Below are 17,157 nucleotides of genomic sequence, written 5' to 3'. Positions count from 1 at the left end.
AATAAATAAATAAATAAAATGAACTGATTAGAGAATATGGAAATTATATTTGTAAAACTGTCCTTTTTAAATAAGCAAATTGAGCTTATGCATCTTTCATTTTGGGTGTGTACTTCACAGATGAGGTTTTCTAATCATAGTATGCATTGAACCAAAATGAACTGAGCTCCAACACAGCCCTACAAATGCTCATTCTTTTTTTTTTAATTTCTCTTTCTAGGAATATTAGATTTTCCCTTACCCAAGTACTCTTTTCCCTTAAAGGAATTCATCACTGATTCTTTCAATGACTGCAGACAAATGAATTTCTAGCACAGAATTTCAGTGGTAAATTGAGTATATTAATATGGCAGTGCAAGTTTTATGTGACGCTTATTAAAGATGTGTTTCAAGTACCCACTATTTTGAAAGATTTTCCAGGCCATTTCCCTATGACAGGCCCAACTAGATTTGGCAATCTTGCTAAAAATATTTGAACATGTATACTACAAGAAAAAATGTGTTTTCATTTTCTTTTGTAATGACAGAATAATGTCTTACAAAAAGTTAAGTTGCTATTAGTTGAAAATTCCTTGGTTCTTTCTTTTTCCTTTTCTTGAAAAAGTTGAAGACTGTGATGTCATCAACAGGCATTTCCCAAATAGAAGCACCATCAGCACAATTGTATGTTTGCTGTGATGAGCAGAAAATGTCTAGTAATACACCCAAATATATGCAGAAATATTTTCTGGGCTTTGAAGCAATCATTACTGGTGGGTTTCCTACCTATGGAGGACATTTAGTGTCAATCATTCTAGTTTTGTGGGACTCAGATTCTCTGTGGCTCCACAATGAACCCATTTATTGTGCTATAACATATTTATAACTTGGTTCCTTGAACCCTCTCTCTCTTTAAATTTGAGCAAATTTCTCTTTTTTCTCTTCAGCTTTCTGTAAAGATTGTTTCCAGAAATTCTAATGTTTATCATTTTTATTCTTATTATTCACTGTATTTTTTTTTTTTTTTTGGTGCTGGGAATTGAACCCAGGAGCATTTTGTCTCCACGCTACAGCTCTTTTATTATTTTTTTAAATTTTGAAACAGGGTCTATCTAGGTGGTGAGAGTCTCAGTCAGTCAGTGAGAGTAGCTTTGAACCTGTGATTTTCCTGTCATCGCGTCCCAAGTACTGGAATTACAGTTGTGCAGTGCCACTATGGGCTACACTGTAGAGATTTAAAACCATGTAGGTATGAGGTACAAACTAGCATGCAGTGAAGGGTAGAGCTTAGGTCTGAACTCAGACATTGTGTCCCTAAGTCTATAGTTCCCATCTAGAAAAAACTGAACATTTCCTTGATTACCATTAGCCCAAGTAACTTCTAATATATTGTCTTCCTACATTTTTGAAATCAATAAAGTGTTTGTTTAGTTCGTTGTGGTCATGCTTTGTCATCTGGAAGTTTCACTTAATCTAATACCAATCTGCAATGATATTTTTTTGTTCACATTATTTGCAGTTGTTTCATAGTAGCCATTAATTTTGTATACAAAAGTTATCTCATGAGATATTCAAGGTGACTCACCTTGACTCATCATTAGGAATTATGAATACCAGCAATTAGAATATATCATTTTTATATTTTGAGTAATATCATTAAGAAAAACCAATCTAGATATGATTGCTAGTTCAAATTATATAAAATTTTATAGAAATTATAAAATTTGAAATTATAAAATTTGAAAATTTGAAAATTATATGAAATTTTATATGAAGTTTTAGAGAAATTTCATCTTGTGTACTGAAATATATTTTCAATACCCATGTTGTTTTGACCATAACTAGTGAAGGTCTTGTCTTAAAGATGGTATTGACACATTGAAAAATGATAGAATTTCCTAGCATGTTAAATGATCTTGCATGATTTCTTCATTTTGATGTTGAATTTATTTAGTTTAAAATAATTTTATCGTCATCTCTCAAAAGAGAAATATGCAGAGTATAATTTCAACTATCTACCTTTGTCCCTTTTCTCTTATAAATGCAAAATTTTCCAAAAATATAAAATAAGCCGGGCGTGGTGGCGCATGCTTGTAATCCCCACACTTGGGAGGCGGAGACAGGAGGATCGCACAGGTTCGAAGCCAGCAGTTTCCACATAAAAAGTATAAAACAGGTCTGGGAATGTAGCCCAGAGGTAGAAGGGCTTCCAGGAACCCCAGTACCACCAAAATAAGTAAATAAATAAATAATAAAATGATAGCTTGTATACACATTTTTTCTATGATAAATAAAATCTCTTATGAATTTTTACTACTATTTAACAAACATTTGACCCAGTAATGGAATCCTTAATTTAATTGCCTAATTTCATTCAGAGATTTCTATTACCCAGTAGTACCAGGTGGACCCAACTCTGGTTGTTAAGCCATAGCACTATTTTCATGTCACTTATTTCTGACATGGGTGTGGGAGAGAATAAGATAGATTCCCAGGATCAACCATGCAGTTGGATGTGTGACATTTTTGCTTTTCTTTTTATATTACCTAATTTGGTTTATTTTACTCGTTTCTTCATCATTTCCATTAGGTGTATGCCAAACTTCTGTGAACATGGGGGAAGCTGTTCCCAGTCCTGGACTACCTTTTACTGTAACTGCAGTGAAACAGGCTACACTGGAGCCACCTGCCATAACTGTGAGTAGATACATGGGTGAAAAGAGTGGCTGGACATCTATGAAACTATATATATGAAAACATATATAAACACACACACACACACACACACACACACACACACACACACACACATATATATATATATATATATATATATATGTATATATAATCACTGAGAAAACTTTGAAATAATCAATATGCTTTTATTATTTTATTCTCATAGGTAAATGATTAGAGCACATGAACAGATTATATATTTGCATATATTTATGTATACATATATAAGAAAAGATTATATAATTATATATGTGTGTGTGTGTGTGTGTGTGTGTGTATGTATGTATAGTTTGGCATGATGGAACACACTTGTAATGTGTGGCTGAAAGAGGATTAACATCAGCAACTTAGTGAGACTATTTCAAAATAATAAAATAAAATAGGACTAGAGGTGTAGCACAGAGGTAGAACTCCTTTGGCTTCAATCTCTAATACACACAAAAAAAATAAAAGTAGAGGAGAGAAGAAGAGAGAACAAATATATAAGGATATATATATTTATTTGATTATATATATATTATATATATATGTTTATATATATATAAATTTTTTATTATATATGAATATATATAAACTCTGGGTTTGATTTCTAATCAATTTAATGTACCTGTGTAAAATTAATTGAAGTATTTGGTAAATTGAAAATTTTAGGTCATTAGGTCATCAAGGTACTTTCAACACAGGTAGACACTTCTTATTCCACTCAATGAATGTGTTTGAGAGGATATGGTAGGCCAAACACTGATGTGGGCAGAGAGGACACACAGATATACATTATACCCTTGTGTAGTTTGTGGACTGCTAGTAAGACACACGGGAAATGAGATGCTGATAAAGCAATGGATGTGTGTTGAGGTTGGGGCAAGAAATGGTGCTTCAGGCACAGAAAAGATGGCTGAAAAAATAGTTTCATTACTTGCTGGGCTGTGTTATGTTCCCATAACAAGCAGTGAAAACATCAGTGGTCTAAATAATCAGCTGTCATGATATGGCTATGTCACATACCCATTATCAATTGGTGGAGGCCTTTGTCTACATTGTTCTCTTCATCCCAGAGGCTCCACCATCTGTAATATTGGCTGATCAGGGAGATGGAGGTCAGGGATTCACATGTTAGCTAAGAGACCTCACTCCTCAAATTGGCAAGCATTCCCTCTATTCATGTTCCATTGCTTAGATAAAGCCTCGAGGGCACCAACTACGAGGTTTGCTCTTGGTGCTTTATTTCCATGGGATATGCACTTCTTTCCATGGGATATGAGGCTTCAAATAAAAGTCATGCCAGGCATACTGACACATACCTATGATCGCAGTAGGAGGATTACAGGTTCAGGGCCAGACTCAGCCACTTAGACCCTCAGAAATATAGCAATATGTTGATTCAAAAGAATACATAAATAAAGAAATAGCTGAGACTTTACCTCAGAGGCATTATAGCATTGGGTTCAATTCCTAGTACCAAGAACAAAACAAAACAAAAGGCCTTAAATGAACTTGCATAAAAGACATAGCAAAAAACCATTTAAGTCAAAATGACACTCATTACTAATACCAAAGGAACAAACAAAGGCATAAACATGGTAGTCTTCTGTGGAAAGACTGAATCCACAAATACTTCTACATGGCTGAAGGATGCTGATGGTGAAGTGCATGAGAAGTAGGCTACAGTATATAAAAATAAGGGGTGAGGAATAGAAAACAGTTGAAGAATTTGTGTCCTGATTACCACAATGCATTAGATCCATTGAGCGCGCACACACACACACACACACACACACACACACACACACAATGATGTACAAGATTGCTATTTAGAGAATCAAATGACAAATTCAATGACTGACTCTATAAATGAGAAAGACATATCTGAAGGTGCTGGCTGTAATTTTAGGATATTCCATGGAAAGCAATAAGTTCTAAATTGGCTTAGAAGGAGGAGAGGTGTGAGAAGGACCTTCTGGTATAATACCCAAACAAGGCCTAAGCTATTCAATGGGCCACAGTGAGACTATCACTCAGGGTTAATCTAACTGGTATTTCTTATGTTCTTGCTGTTGCTGGCTAGCCCTCAGGGATGCAGGAATGGAATGGTTGGTGCCATCTGAGCTGGAACCAGTCTCTGATTAAGAATTAACAATGTTAATTGTGCGACGTGGTGCTTGACTATAACCCTGTACTTGCAAGTACTGAGACAGAAGGATCACGGATCTGAGGTTAGCCTCACCAACTTAGCAAGACCCTCAGCAAATTAGGGACACACGATTTAAAAATAAAAAATAAAATAGGGCGTGGATGTAGGTCAGAGATAGAATGCCCCTGAGTTCAATCTTTGGTCTACAAAATAAAAAAAATGCACAATGTTTGCAGTCATTTCATGGCCTCTGTTATGCTTTGAAATGCAACCTTTGCCAATGATTCCCACAGATAAAATAAGATCTCTTCCTTATCAGGGATGATGGTGGTATTTCTGTCAGTCAGTTGCCTAAGAAAATGAGTGATGTTGTCTGCTATGTGATATAATATTTCATTTATATGTATAATATTCAAAACCAGCCCGGCATAGTGGCATACACTTGTAATTCTAGCATTAAGGAGGTGTAGACTGGAGGATTGCGGTTTGTGGACAACCTTAGCTACTTAGTGAGGCCCTTCTCAACTCAATGAGACTCTGTTTTAAAAAAATCAAAAGACTGAGAAAAGAGATCCAGGGCTGTAACTTGGAGGTAGATGCCTCTGGGTTCCATTCTCACTACTTAAAAAGAATTCAGAACCATGAGCAAGATTGGATTCAAATGTTACCTTGCTATTACCGTTGAATAGCAGATATTTTTATCTCTTCCAAGCTCTTTCTTTTATTTTTTTTCAAAGATCCCATGAGGAAAAAAACACATGAACCTTTGTGGGTCCATAAAATGATCAAATTACATGTTTTATTTTTAAAGATTTATAATAAATACCAATCTGTAATATTATCTTCAAATAGCCTAAAGTAGCATGGATTCATAGAGAACATGGCAGGACATGTGCAGGGCTCTCCAGGTTGTATGTCAAAACTTCTGAGAAACTCAGAGGAGAGGCAAATGATCATTGGTCTAATAGTGAGGCACAAGAACCTTGAGGAAGATTTTAGGCAAATCCCATTATAGCATTTCCATGAATCTGAAAGCTTTTTTCTGTTCACTTTTTCCAAAAATAATTTAGAAATGTTTTGAGGAGTTCATCTTTATGATGCTATTTCCCTTTAATTTGTTCCTTCCATCAGGCTAAAAATAGAAGATTTCTAGGCTTAATTTTTTTAAGTGTGAAGTTGAAAATCAATGGAGATGAGGTGCTGATTTTTAAAGGAACATTGTCAAGGCTGCTAAGCAGAAGACTGAACAAAGGGAGCCTTAAAAATACCATTTTTAACACCTCCCTGTTCCCCTTTCTGTGAAATTGTTCTGTTCCCACACTGTAGGCTAAAACTCCATCTCCCATTCTGGGCAAGAAGCTAGCACAAATCAGAGGCACCTGGGCATCTGTGATGTTCACAGGCATACCTTGAACGTGTACAATTAGGAAGCTGACTTCTTCTAACCAATCTTTTTCTCTCTGCAATTTGTTTGAAGACCATTGTTTTGAGTTACTTCGTAAAAGAAGTGAATCAATGAAAACTCCCATGCCTTCAATAATCACATACCCAACACAGAAGCAATGAGAGGTCACTTTAGCATGTGCCTCAGTCTAGAATATGGCACACATACCTTCCATAAACCAAAGCCAACTGACCTACAGTCTAGCTCTTGTGGACATGTCAGAAGGTGAGTCCCCACATCTCCATATATGGCAGTTGGATGGTAAAAGTAGGGATCTCTTCTTTCCATCTCAGTTTTCTTTACCCCTTACCAGATAACAAGTAAAGAACTTGGACATTAAAGTTAGATATCTTTTTATACTCTTACCATTCAAAGCCACCTTTTTCAAGGAGATAAGTGTTTGTAAAAATCCTATTTAATTCGTGGAAGCTATTTCACAAAATAATCTATCACTTTTCCCATAAAGTGCCACTGAGCATAATTATGTAATTTCTGTAAGTCTCCAGTGTTAGGATTTATCATTTTCTCCAAAGGGATAACTAAAAATAAGTTATATTTGTAATCTAGGCCCAGCTCTGACTCCCACTCAATGCTCAGCACCTTCAGGTCAACAGAGATAGATATGATAGCCATTGATTTTATATATTGTGTCATTTTAGGAGATTGTCGAAGCCAAACTTCTAACTATTCAGAGTTGATCTTGGTCATGGTATATCATTTTCATTAGGTTAAAAATACAAATCAAGATTTAAATGAACAAATTTCAATTGTTGACACTTGTTGCATGAATAAACAGATCTAATTGCAACAAAGAAAAACAAAATGAGATAGGTAATATTATTATCTCAATTTTACAGATGAGTATCTTTAGGCCCAAAATAGATACAGAATTTCCTCATGGTTATACATCTTGTAGATGGTTGAGCTGGAATCCGGCCCCTGATGGAAGATGCTTCAGACCTACATCTTATTTCTTCTTTCAAACAAATAAGAAATTTGTAAACCTCTGTAGGTGAACTTGCTAAAATACAGCATAATGTTTAAGATACAGTAGAATATTGTGATACAATAATTGAAATGTAGTTCTAGAAGACTCAGACACAAGGGAGAGTTTTTATGTTCTGAAATAATCATAAGATGGTGCTGTACGCTTGTAATCCCAGCATTCAAAAAGCTGAGACAGGAGGATCACAGTTCATGGCCAGCCTCGGCTACTTAGTGAGGCCCTTTGCAAGTCAATGCGACACTGTTTTAAATAAATAATAAAAATAAATAGGGCTGGAGGTGTAACCCTGAGGTAGAATGCCCCTGGGTTCCAGCCCCAGTATTGCAAAAATAAATAAATAAATACATACATACATACATACATACATACATACATACATACATATATGAAAACATTCTAGAAGGAAGTGGGATGAAGAATACTTGAAAAAGCTGACTCTAGAGTGGATATGAAAAAAATAAAGATAATTAGAGGCAAGGAGAATGGTGAGAGTGAAGCATCATAGTCAGAATAGATTTTCAGTATTTGAGAAAAATGCGGGTATTTGCCTGTGTCCGGGATAGGAGAAAGTAGCAGTTCTGTTCATTCATTGCCCAATATATAATAGGGTACCTGCAAAGCATTTTCCTTCAGAGAAAAGTAGAGCTTACTCCCATCACAAACAAAGCTTTTCTTATTCTACTGCAATATTCATTGATACTATTTTAATATTTAAATAGAGAAAAGAGAGAGACTGTGTTGTTTTCAAACTCATATTATTTAACCAACACTATGAAGAGCATCTTTGTACTTTGTATATGTGAACGCTGCAAGTTCTATTGTTCACACAAACTAACCTCAGAAATGACATTATTGAGTCAAAGGTCATGAGTAACTCCAAGACTTTTCTTTTGTATTTCTAACTTTCCTAAAGTCTTAATACAATTTACAATCGAATCATTACTTTCTAAGATCCTGGTTCACCTTCTCTGCCAGAATTATTTACTCTAATTTTTAAAACTATTTAACATGTCATTTTACAAAACATTATTGAAATAGAAATCATCATTGCTCTCCATGCTGAGTTCTGAATAGATTGTTTTTTATTTTTATTTTTTATTGGTATACAACATAATGTGTATCAATTGACAATGAAATATATTCACACAGTACTTGGTGCCCTCTTCCACTCCAGTTTTTCCTTTCTCTCCCTCCCAACAATGAATGTCCAGGTTAACCATGCTACATCCATATTTTTACACATAGTGAAATGTAGCCCTCCATTAATCAACTTCAGCCTTCTTCTCCCCTGACCCTTCCTTTCTAGCTTTGCTGAGGTTTACCCTCCACTATCTGGAGTACCTCTGGTACCCCTAGTACTCCTTAATTTGGGCATATTAGAGAAAATATATGTCCCTTCTTTTTCTGTGCTTGACTGTTCTCACATAATATAATTTTCTCCAGGTCTTTTCATCTTCTTGTGATTGACATGATTTTGTTTTTCTGTATTGCTGAGTAGAATTTCATTGTGTTCATTTCCCATAATTTTGTAATCCATTCATCTGTTGACGGACACCTAGGTTAGTTCTATATTTTGGCTATTACAAATTCTGCTGATATGAACATGGGTATGAATGTTACTGTAGTTCTCTGATTTCATCCCCTTTGGAAAGATACCCAGGAATAGTATAGCCAGATCATATGGTAGATCCATTCCCAGTTTTCCAAGGAATCTCCAAACTGATCTATTGTTGGCATGACTTGTACAGTTATGCTACTGTTGCCACAGATTTCTTTTTATAATTCAACAAGTATCTTTTGATACTGCATGCAGCATCAGTAACTATGCATTGAGTGATTACTCTCATACTGAATGATGAGCTCAGTGATGAGAACACTTGATTATCTTCCCCATACCTACTATTGAGTGATATTGTCCTTGACCTTCCTAATGCCTATATCTCATGACATTCACAAGTACCTTGTTTGGGGTCTCTTCACTATTTCTCAGTCTTGCTAATCCCTCTTCACAGCAGCTCTCTGATAATAAAACTATGCCCTTTAGCTTATTTTTTCAGCTTACAAGATGATGTCAACTTTTTACCTCTACCAAATTTTATATGCTTCTCTCTTTGGGCAGTCAATAGCCAGGTATTGATTGAAAGCATATCAAGTTGTCTGGCAATCAGACTCTACAGTAGTCATCACAGAACCATAATACTTTGCTAGCTTAGCTATATGTAAATGCTGCTGTGACTTCAAGGCAATTAATTGGTTAGAAGGAAAGTTTGGAAAAAAGAGAGATTCTATTTATACAGATTTATTTTTAATAGCATTGCTCATATAATAACAGTATACTATGAGTTTCCATATATCAATATTTAAATAAAATTATTTTCTTATTTTTTACTTATTTACTAGAGGGTACTTGGTATTAAACTGAGGGCAATTCTACCTCTAAGTTACACCTCCAGCCCTATTTTATTTTACTTTATTTTATTTTATATAAAAGTATTGCTAAGTCATTGAGAGTCTTGGTAAGTTGCTGAGGTGCCTGAAATCTACAATCCTCTTATTTCAACCTCCCAAATACAGGTATTACATGTGTGTGTGTGCCATCACACCAGGCTCAACTGGTGCTTTATTTTTTATTTTTTAAAAAATTTTATTGGTGCATTGTATTCATACATTTTAATGGGATGCAAGATGGTGGAGACATACATGCATACATCACCCAATTATCCCTAACCAGGTTCCCACCCCATTATTTCCCCCTACCTGTTTTTCATGTTTGGATTAGTGATTGACATTGATATGTTTGTTAAAGTACATCATGTGCATTAAAGAATTTCCCTCTTCCCCCCTCACATCCCCTCAGTTATTTTGTCTTATTTGCCCATCTATAGAATATCCTTCTTCTTCTAGAATTCCTCTTCCATGACCCATTTTCTCCCTAGCTTTTGCATATTAGGGAGAGCATCAGATTTCTTATTTTTGTGACTCTGACTAATCTCACTTAGCATAATTTCCTCCAGTTCCATCTATTTTTTTTGTAAATTATATAATTGTGTTTTTCTTTATGGCTGAGTAAAATTCATTTGTGTGCATATTCTGTAGTTTTGTAATCCATTTATCTGTTGATAGACATCTTGGCTGGTTCCATAGTTTGGCAATGAAAAATTGTGCAGCTATGAACACAGATACACATGCATTAATTTGGTAGTTTGGTTTTCTTACTCTTGGGTAGATACCCAAAAATGGTATTGCTGGATCATATGGTAGGCTTGTTCCCATTCATCTGAGAATCCTCCAAAATGTTTTCTGAAGTGTTTGCACTAATTTGCAATCCCACCAACAATGTTTTAGAGTTTCCACTTCTCCACATCCTCTCCAAAATTTGTTGTTGGTTGTGTAGTGAATGATTGTCATTCTAGTTGGAGTTAGGTGAAATCTCAGGGTAGTTTTGATGTGCATCTTTCTGATTGCTAATGATGTTGAGCTTTGTCCTCCTTGGTTAAGTTTATTACTTAGTGTTTCTTTTTTTTTTTTTTTTTTGAGAAATCATGAATGGAAGCATTTTCTAGATTCCCCCCCCCCAGTGGATTTATGGTTGTTATACAAAAAAGCTTCCAATTTTATAAGATTGATTTTGTATTCAGGCACTTTCCTAAATTTGTTAATCAGTTCTATAAACCATTTGGTTGATTTTGTTGGGTCTTATAAGTATAGTATCATTTCATCTGCAAATAGTGAAAGTTTTAGTTTTTTTTCCTATTTGTATTCCTTTGATTTCTTTGATTCTTTGATTCCTTTTATTCCTTTTCTTGCTTTATTGCTTTGGCTAGATTTCCAAGTACTATATTGAAAATAATTCGTGATAATAGACATCCTTGTTTTTTTTTTCTTCTGTTTTTACGGAAACTTCTCACAGTTTTATCCTATTTAATATGGTGTTGGATGTGAGCCTATTGTAGATTGCCTTCATGATGTTGGGATATGTTCCTTCTATTCTGATTCTCTGCAGTGCTTTCAGCATAAATAGATATTGTATTTTGTCAAATGATTTTTCAGCTTCTACTGAAATGATCATGTGACTTTTGTCTTTGTTTCTGTTTATGTGATATATAACATTGATTTTTCAATGTTGAATCAGCCTTGCATCCCTGGACTGAAACCTACTTGGTCATGGTGTATGATTTTCTTGATGTAGTTTTATATGCATGTTGCTAGTGTTTTGTTTAGTAATTTTGCATCCAAGTTCATCAAAGATATAGGCCTGTAGTTTTCCTTCTTTGTACTGTCTTTATTTGGTTTTGGTATTATTGTGATGTAGGCTTCATTGAATGTATTTTGGAAAGTCCCATTTCTATTTCATGAAATATATTGAGGATTATTGTGATTAGATCATTTATAAAGCTTTTATAAAATTCACTCAGGAAACCATCTAGTCCTGCACTTTTATTGGATGGTAGGCTCTATTGCTATTTCAGTCTCTTTGATTGTTATTGGTTGACTTAAATTGTCTATATCTTCATGACTCAGTTTAGGCAGGATAAATTTATCTAGATAGTTGTCAATTTCTTCCAGATTTTCCATTTTGTTGGAGTATAGTTTTGAAAAGTAGTTTCTGATAATCCTCTGGATTTCTATACTATCAGTAGTAATATCTCCTTTTTAATCTCTTATCTTCATAATTTGGGTTGATTTTCTTATTTTTGGTTAGGTTGGCTAGTAGTTTATCTGTATTGTTAATTTTTTTTGAGAAACCAGCTTTTGGTTTTGTTGATTTTCTGATTTTTTTTATTCTTTACTTCATTGATTTCTGCTCTGATTTAAATTTTTTTTTCTCCTATTGGCTATTGGGTTAAATTTTTCCTGTTTTTCAATGGCTTTGAGATATGTCATTTATTTGGTGATTTTCTGTTCTTATGTGACCACTCAGCACTATGAATTTTCCTTTTAATATTGCCTTTAATGTGTCACAGAGGTTTTAATATGTTGTATCTCTATTTTTGTTTTTAGAAATTTCTTAATTTCACCCTTACTTGTTCTATGACCCATTTTTCATTCAGCAGTGTAGTGCTCAGTCTCCACAATTTTATGTGGTTTCTCTGGGTCTTCTTATAGTTGATTTCTAGTTTCATTCCATATGTTGTGAAAAGACACAGAGAAGTGTCACTTTATTTTTTTTTTAATTTGATAGTGCTCACTTTGTGGTTCAGAATGTGATTTGTTTTGGAGAAGGTTCCATGAGCAGCTGAAAAATATGTGAACTCTGCTGTAGTTGGGTGAAATATGCTACATATATCCAATTGGTTGATGGTGTTTTTTTAGGTCTGAGGCATCTTTTTTTTTTTTTTTTTTTTTTTTTAGTATTTTCTGTAGGGCTTGTTTGGAAGACAGAAATTCCTTCAAATTCTGTTTGTCATGGAAGGTTTTAATTTCTCTGCCTAATTTAAGAGATAGTTTTACTGGGTAGAAAAATTTTAGCTATAATTTTTGGCTAAAATTTCTTTCAGAGTCTGGAATATGGTATTCCAAGCCCTTCTGGCTTTCATGACTGGTTTAGGAAGTCTGGAATGATTTTATTTGCTTTGCCTCTAAATGTCACTTGGTGTTTTGTTTTTGTTGCCTTTAAGATTCTCTCCTTGGCTTCTACATTGGTCAGTTTGTGTATAATGTGATGTGGGGAACCTTTTCTCTGATCTTTTCTATAGTAGTTTCTATTAGTTTCCTGTATCTTTTTATGAATATCTTGTTCTATGTTTGGAAAATTTTTCTGATATTACTTCTTTGAAAAGATTGTTGATCCCTTTAATTTCTTCTATTCCCTCTTCTATGGCAATTATTCTTAGGTTAGCTCTTTTAAAATGGGCCTGTCTTTCTTCAATGTCCAATTCATGTTGTCAAATAGTTTTTTCTAAGTTTTATACTATGCATTCATTTTTGTATTATTTATCTTCTAGAAGCAAGATTATGTTCTCCATGTGGTCTAATTGAGTACTTTTAGTTTGAATTGATGTCTTCACTTCAATGATTGCATCCTTTATTTCCTTCATATACTTTCTAAATTTTTTTTAGAAGTACTATATTATTTCTACAGTTGCATTCCTGACTTGACCTTCTAGAAATCTGTGTCGTCAGGTTCTGTTGGTGTGGTGTTGTGGGAGCTCATTGATTCCTTTGATATTCTTTCTTCTCATGATTTCAGAAGTTTGTTTCTGTTGCTTTTTGTAGATTTCTCTTATTCTCTGTCATTTGGTATATCCAAGGGAAGTTGTGTTGTATTCAAAAGTGAAGGTGAAGTGAGGAGGAAAATGAAGTCACTAATGCAGGAATAGAATAAAGCCACAGATAGGATCAAAGAAAATAAGAAAATGGGTTTGGTAAGTTAGTATATAGTAGAAATTAGAATAAAAAATATATAGTGGTATTCTAATAATAAATGTAGAGTTGTATTATAGTTATATGAATTGGATTTAATACAAGACAGAAGAGAGGAAATAAGAAAAAAATAAGAAAAACAATGGAGAGAAGATATTAGGTATGTATAAGAAAAGAACCTTAGGAGATGGTTGGGGAGAGGTTAAAGAAACAGGCATACACACACACACACACACACACACACACACACACAAAGAACAAAAAACCAAAACAACACCAACAACATATTAATGCAACTCTACAAATATATAAATATTCAGCAGACTGTACCACTGCAGTCTCTCTCTGTGCAGACACTGATTGCTACTGGCACCTTTCCTACTAAAAGCTTGGTTCTTTAAGTCTTTTTCAGTCTATAAATATGGCTGGTATCAATGAGGCTGGATCTAGTTTTAAGCACAGGTCACCTTCCATGCTTCCCACAGATGTGGAGTCTCAGTCTCTTCCTGCCTCCATATCTAGTGGATGCCTCTGAGACCAAACTCAATGTAAGAGTTTCTGTTCACCACAGTTAGGGGTGGTCTGGTTTGACTTATCCTTATTTACCAAAATTGTGTCATCTGTAGTGTTCCTAGAGATCCTACTAGTTGAGTCTAGAGTTAACCATAAATCACCCCACACAATTTCCTTTGATGCAGAGGCTGAGTCTGTCTGAGTCTCTGTTATGTCCAACAGCAGATTTATGCCAACCTTCTTTGGGTTAAACCACAAAGTCTTAAACCCAGGGAGTTTATTGAAGCTGTGCTAGTCCCTGGGGATGCCACACTCTATGTTCTCCTGTGGGGAAAGTGGCTTTACTTAAGGTGGTCTGGATCTCTGGCAGGCATGGTAAGCTTGGCCACCACTGCTATAAGTTGTAGACTCCCTCCTCACCTTTATCATGTTGAACCACAAAGTCTCAAACCCAGGGTATTTATGGGGCAGCGTGAGTCCCTGTGGAGCACCACACTGGGAGTTCTCCCACAGAAACCACAGATTCATTTAAGGTTTTTTTGTGTGCCAGTCTGGATCTCTGGAGTACATGGTGAGCTTGGCTGCCACTGCTGCAAGTTGTAGCCAGGGTTTGCGCAGGATGAATAGATGACACACAATTCAGATGATCTGCAGATGTCCACTTCAGGTCCCTGGTTGCCCTCCTGTTCTTCCCTGGGGTTGGGTGCAGAGAGGCAATATTGCTCCTGTGTGGTACCTGCAGCCACCAAGGCAGGTGGGTTTTTCCTCCGGTGTTCTGGATACCTGGAGGGTCCAGCGAGCTCTGCCCGCCACTGCTGGAAGCTGCAGCCAGTGCTTGCACAGAAAGAACTGATGGCCCACAACTCCGATAATCTGAAGCTGCTCACCTAGGCTGCTTTCCTGTTTGTCCTTGGAATTGGGTGCAGTGAGGCAAGATGGTGCCACTGTGCCCACCACAGTAAGGCAGGTGGGTTTCTCTGATGCTCTCTAGTCTGTCTTCTAACCTTCCTTTTCCTCCAGGTTTGTACCTATCATGTTATTCCTCTACTGTTAGTATTTTCTGCCTTTGTAGAATGCTGTTTCCAAGGCAATGGAGATCAGGTGTCAGAAGGACTAGTATGTGCTGCTTCTCTCGGTCACCATCTTCCTGGAAGCTCAATTAGTGCCTTAAATATAGTAGTTCTACTTTACATTAAGGGTGCGCACCCAGTGTATGCCTAAAACTATGGATAATATAGAACTTTATAAGTAAGAATTTTTTCCTATATATTCATACCCATGATAAAGTATAATATATAACTGAGTCATAATAAAAGGTTGACAACAATAAAAATAAAATATTTATAAAGTGTACTCTAATAAAAGTTATTTAAACTTCATGGATTGTTTATTTATTTTTTTTGTTTGTCTTTGTGATTCTGAGGAATGAACCTAAGGGCATTCTACCTTTCAGCTCTACCTCAAACTCTCCTTGCCCTTTTTTTATTGATCTTGAAAGAGAGTTTCACTAGATTTCTGAAGGTTTCCTCCCTAAGTTGCAGAGGCTGGCCTCAAACTTGTCATTTCCCTGTCATAGTCTCCCAAGTACTGAGATGATAGGCATATGCCGCCATGCCTGGCTGAATTCTTTCCTTTTGTGTGTGTGTGTGTGTGTGTGTGTGTGTGTGTGTGTGTGTGTACTGGAGACTAAACCCAGGATGTTTTACTTTTGAGTTATACCCCTTTTAAAAATTTTTAAGCAGATCCTCACTAAGTTGCTGAGGCTGGTCTCAAACTTGTGATCATTCTGTGTCACCACCCCCCCCCCAAGTATTGGGATTAAATGCATGTGCCACCATGCCCAGATTAAAATTTTCCATTTGGTATTTTTGGCCGGCAATTGACTGAGAGTAACTGAAACCTTTGAGAGATAAAAAACAAAAACAGGGAAAAATCACTGTGTGTCCCCTCACATAGCAAGGCCCTCTCACCTTCATAAATATGCAAAGTTGGATCGTGGAAGTCTGCTCAGACCTGCTTTAAACCAACCCTTCTTTGTTCTTTCAGTACCTGTTCACACAGCAATTATCCCAACATAGCAGACAATCAATAAATGTAGACTTATTTTATAATCCAAATGCTTTAAGCCACAGAACTGGTGGAAGTGGAATTTACACTCAGCTCTAAATGGTTTGAAAAACTTCCTTTTCACATTATAAGAAAGAGTGGTCTTAAATATTTGATGGGATGCAGCAGTTTAAAAACAAAATTCTTGCGCCAGCGCATAGTGGTCCATGCTTATAATCCCAGCATTTGGGAAGCTGAGACCTGAGGATCACAGTTTGTGGACAGCCTCAGCTACTTAGTGAGGCCCTTTGCAACCCAGTTTCAAAATGGAGAATAAAAAAAATAGGGCAGGGGGTGTAGCTTGGAGGTCGAATGCCCCTGGGTTCCATCCCCAGACTGGCAAAAAGGAAAGAAAAAGAGAAAGAAAGAAAGAAAGAAAGAAAGAAAGAAAGAAAGAAAGAAAGAAAGAAAGAAAGAAAGAAAGAAAGAAAGAAAGAAAGAGGGAGAGAGAGAGAGAGAGAGAGAGAGAAAGAAAGAAAGAAAGAAAGAAAGAAAGAAAGAAAGAAAGAGTAAGGAAGGAAGCAAGGAAGGAAGGAAGGAAGGAAATAAAAAATTCTTGCCAAGACTTATTTTTGGAAAGGGAGAGGAAAGGTATTTGATCCACTTTCTTCTTTTGAATACATGTCATATTTTTATTAGTTTTATTTTTGTAAGGGAGGCTGAACCCAAAGGCATTCTACCTCTAGGCTACTACACCCCTAGCCCTGTTTTTATTTTATTTTTTAATTTTGAAATAGAGTCTTGCTAATTTCCTGAGGGTTTTCCTAAATTGCTGGCCTGGAACCTGTGATCCTCCTGTTTCAGCTTCCACATGAGAACTGTAGGCAGGTGTCACCATGTCCAGCTACATCTCAATCATTGAAGAACTTCCCATAGTCA

The 17,157-nt window shown here is 35.7% G+C and overlaps 1 protein-coding gene across 2 annotated transcripts in view; it reads left to right on the top strand.

Annotated features, from left to right (window-relative positions):
• Positions 1-17,157, top strand: part of CNTNAP5 (contactin associated protein family member 5) — a gene marked incomplete at both ends in the record, with an annotated part of 1,017,925 nt that overhangs the window by 575,783 nt on the left and 424,985 nt on the right. For both annotated transcript variants that reach the window (XM_080690368.1, XM_080690367.1), the window contains one exon: positions 2,570-2,676. In XM_080690368.1, the coding sequence (XP_080546494.1) occupies positions 2,570-2,676 (107 nt within the window). The remainder of the gene's footprint in view (positions 1-2,569; positions 2,677-17,157) is intronic.

The sequence above is a fragment of the Muscardinus avellanarius genome (genome assembly GCF_963383645.1).
Source record: "Muscardinus avellanarius genome assembly, chromosome: 2".
Classification (NCBI taxonomy): Eukaryota; Metazoa; Chordata; class Mammalia; order Rodentia; family Gliridae; genus Muscardinus; species Muscardinus avellanarius.
Note: the sequence above shows the minus strand (reverse complement) of the source record. Positions and strands in the feature narration are given on the sequence as shown.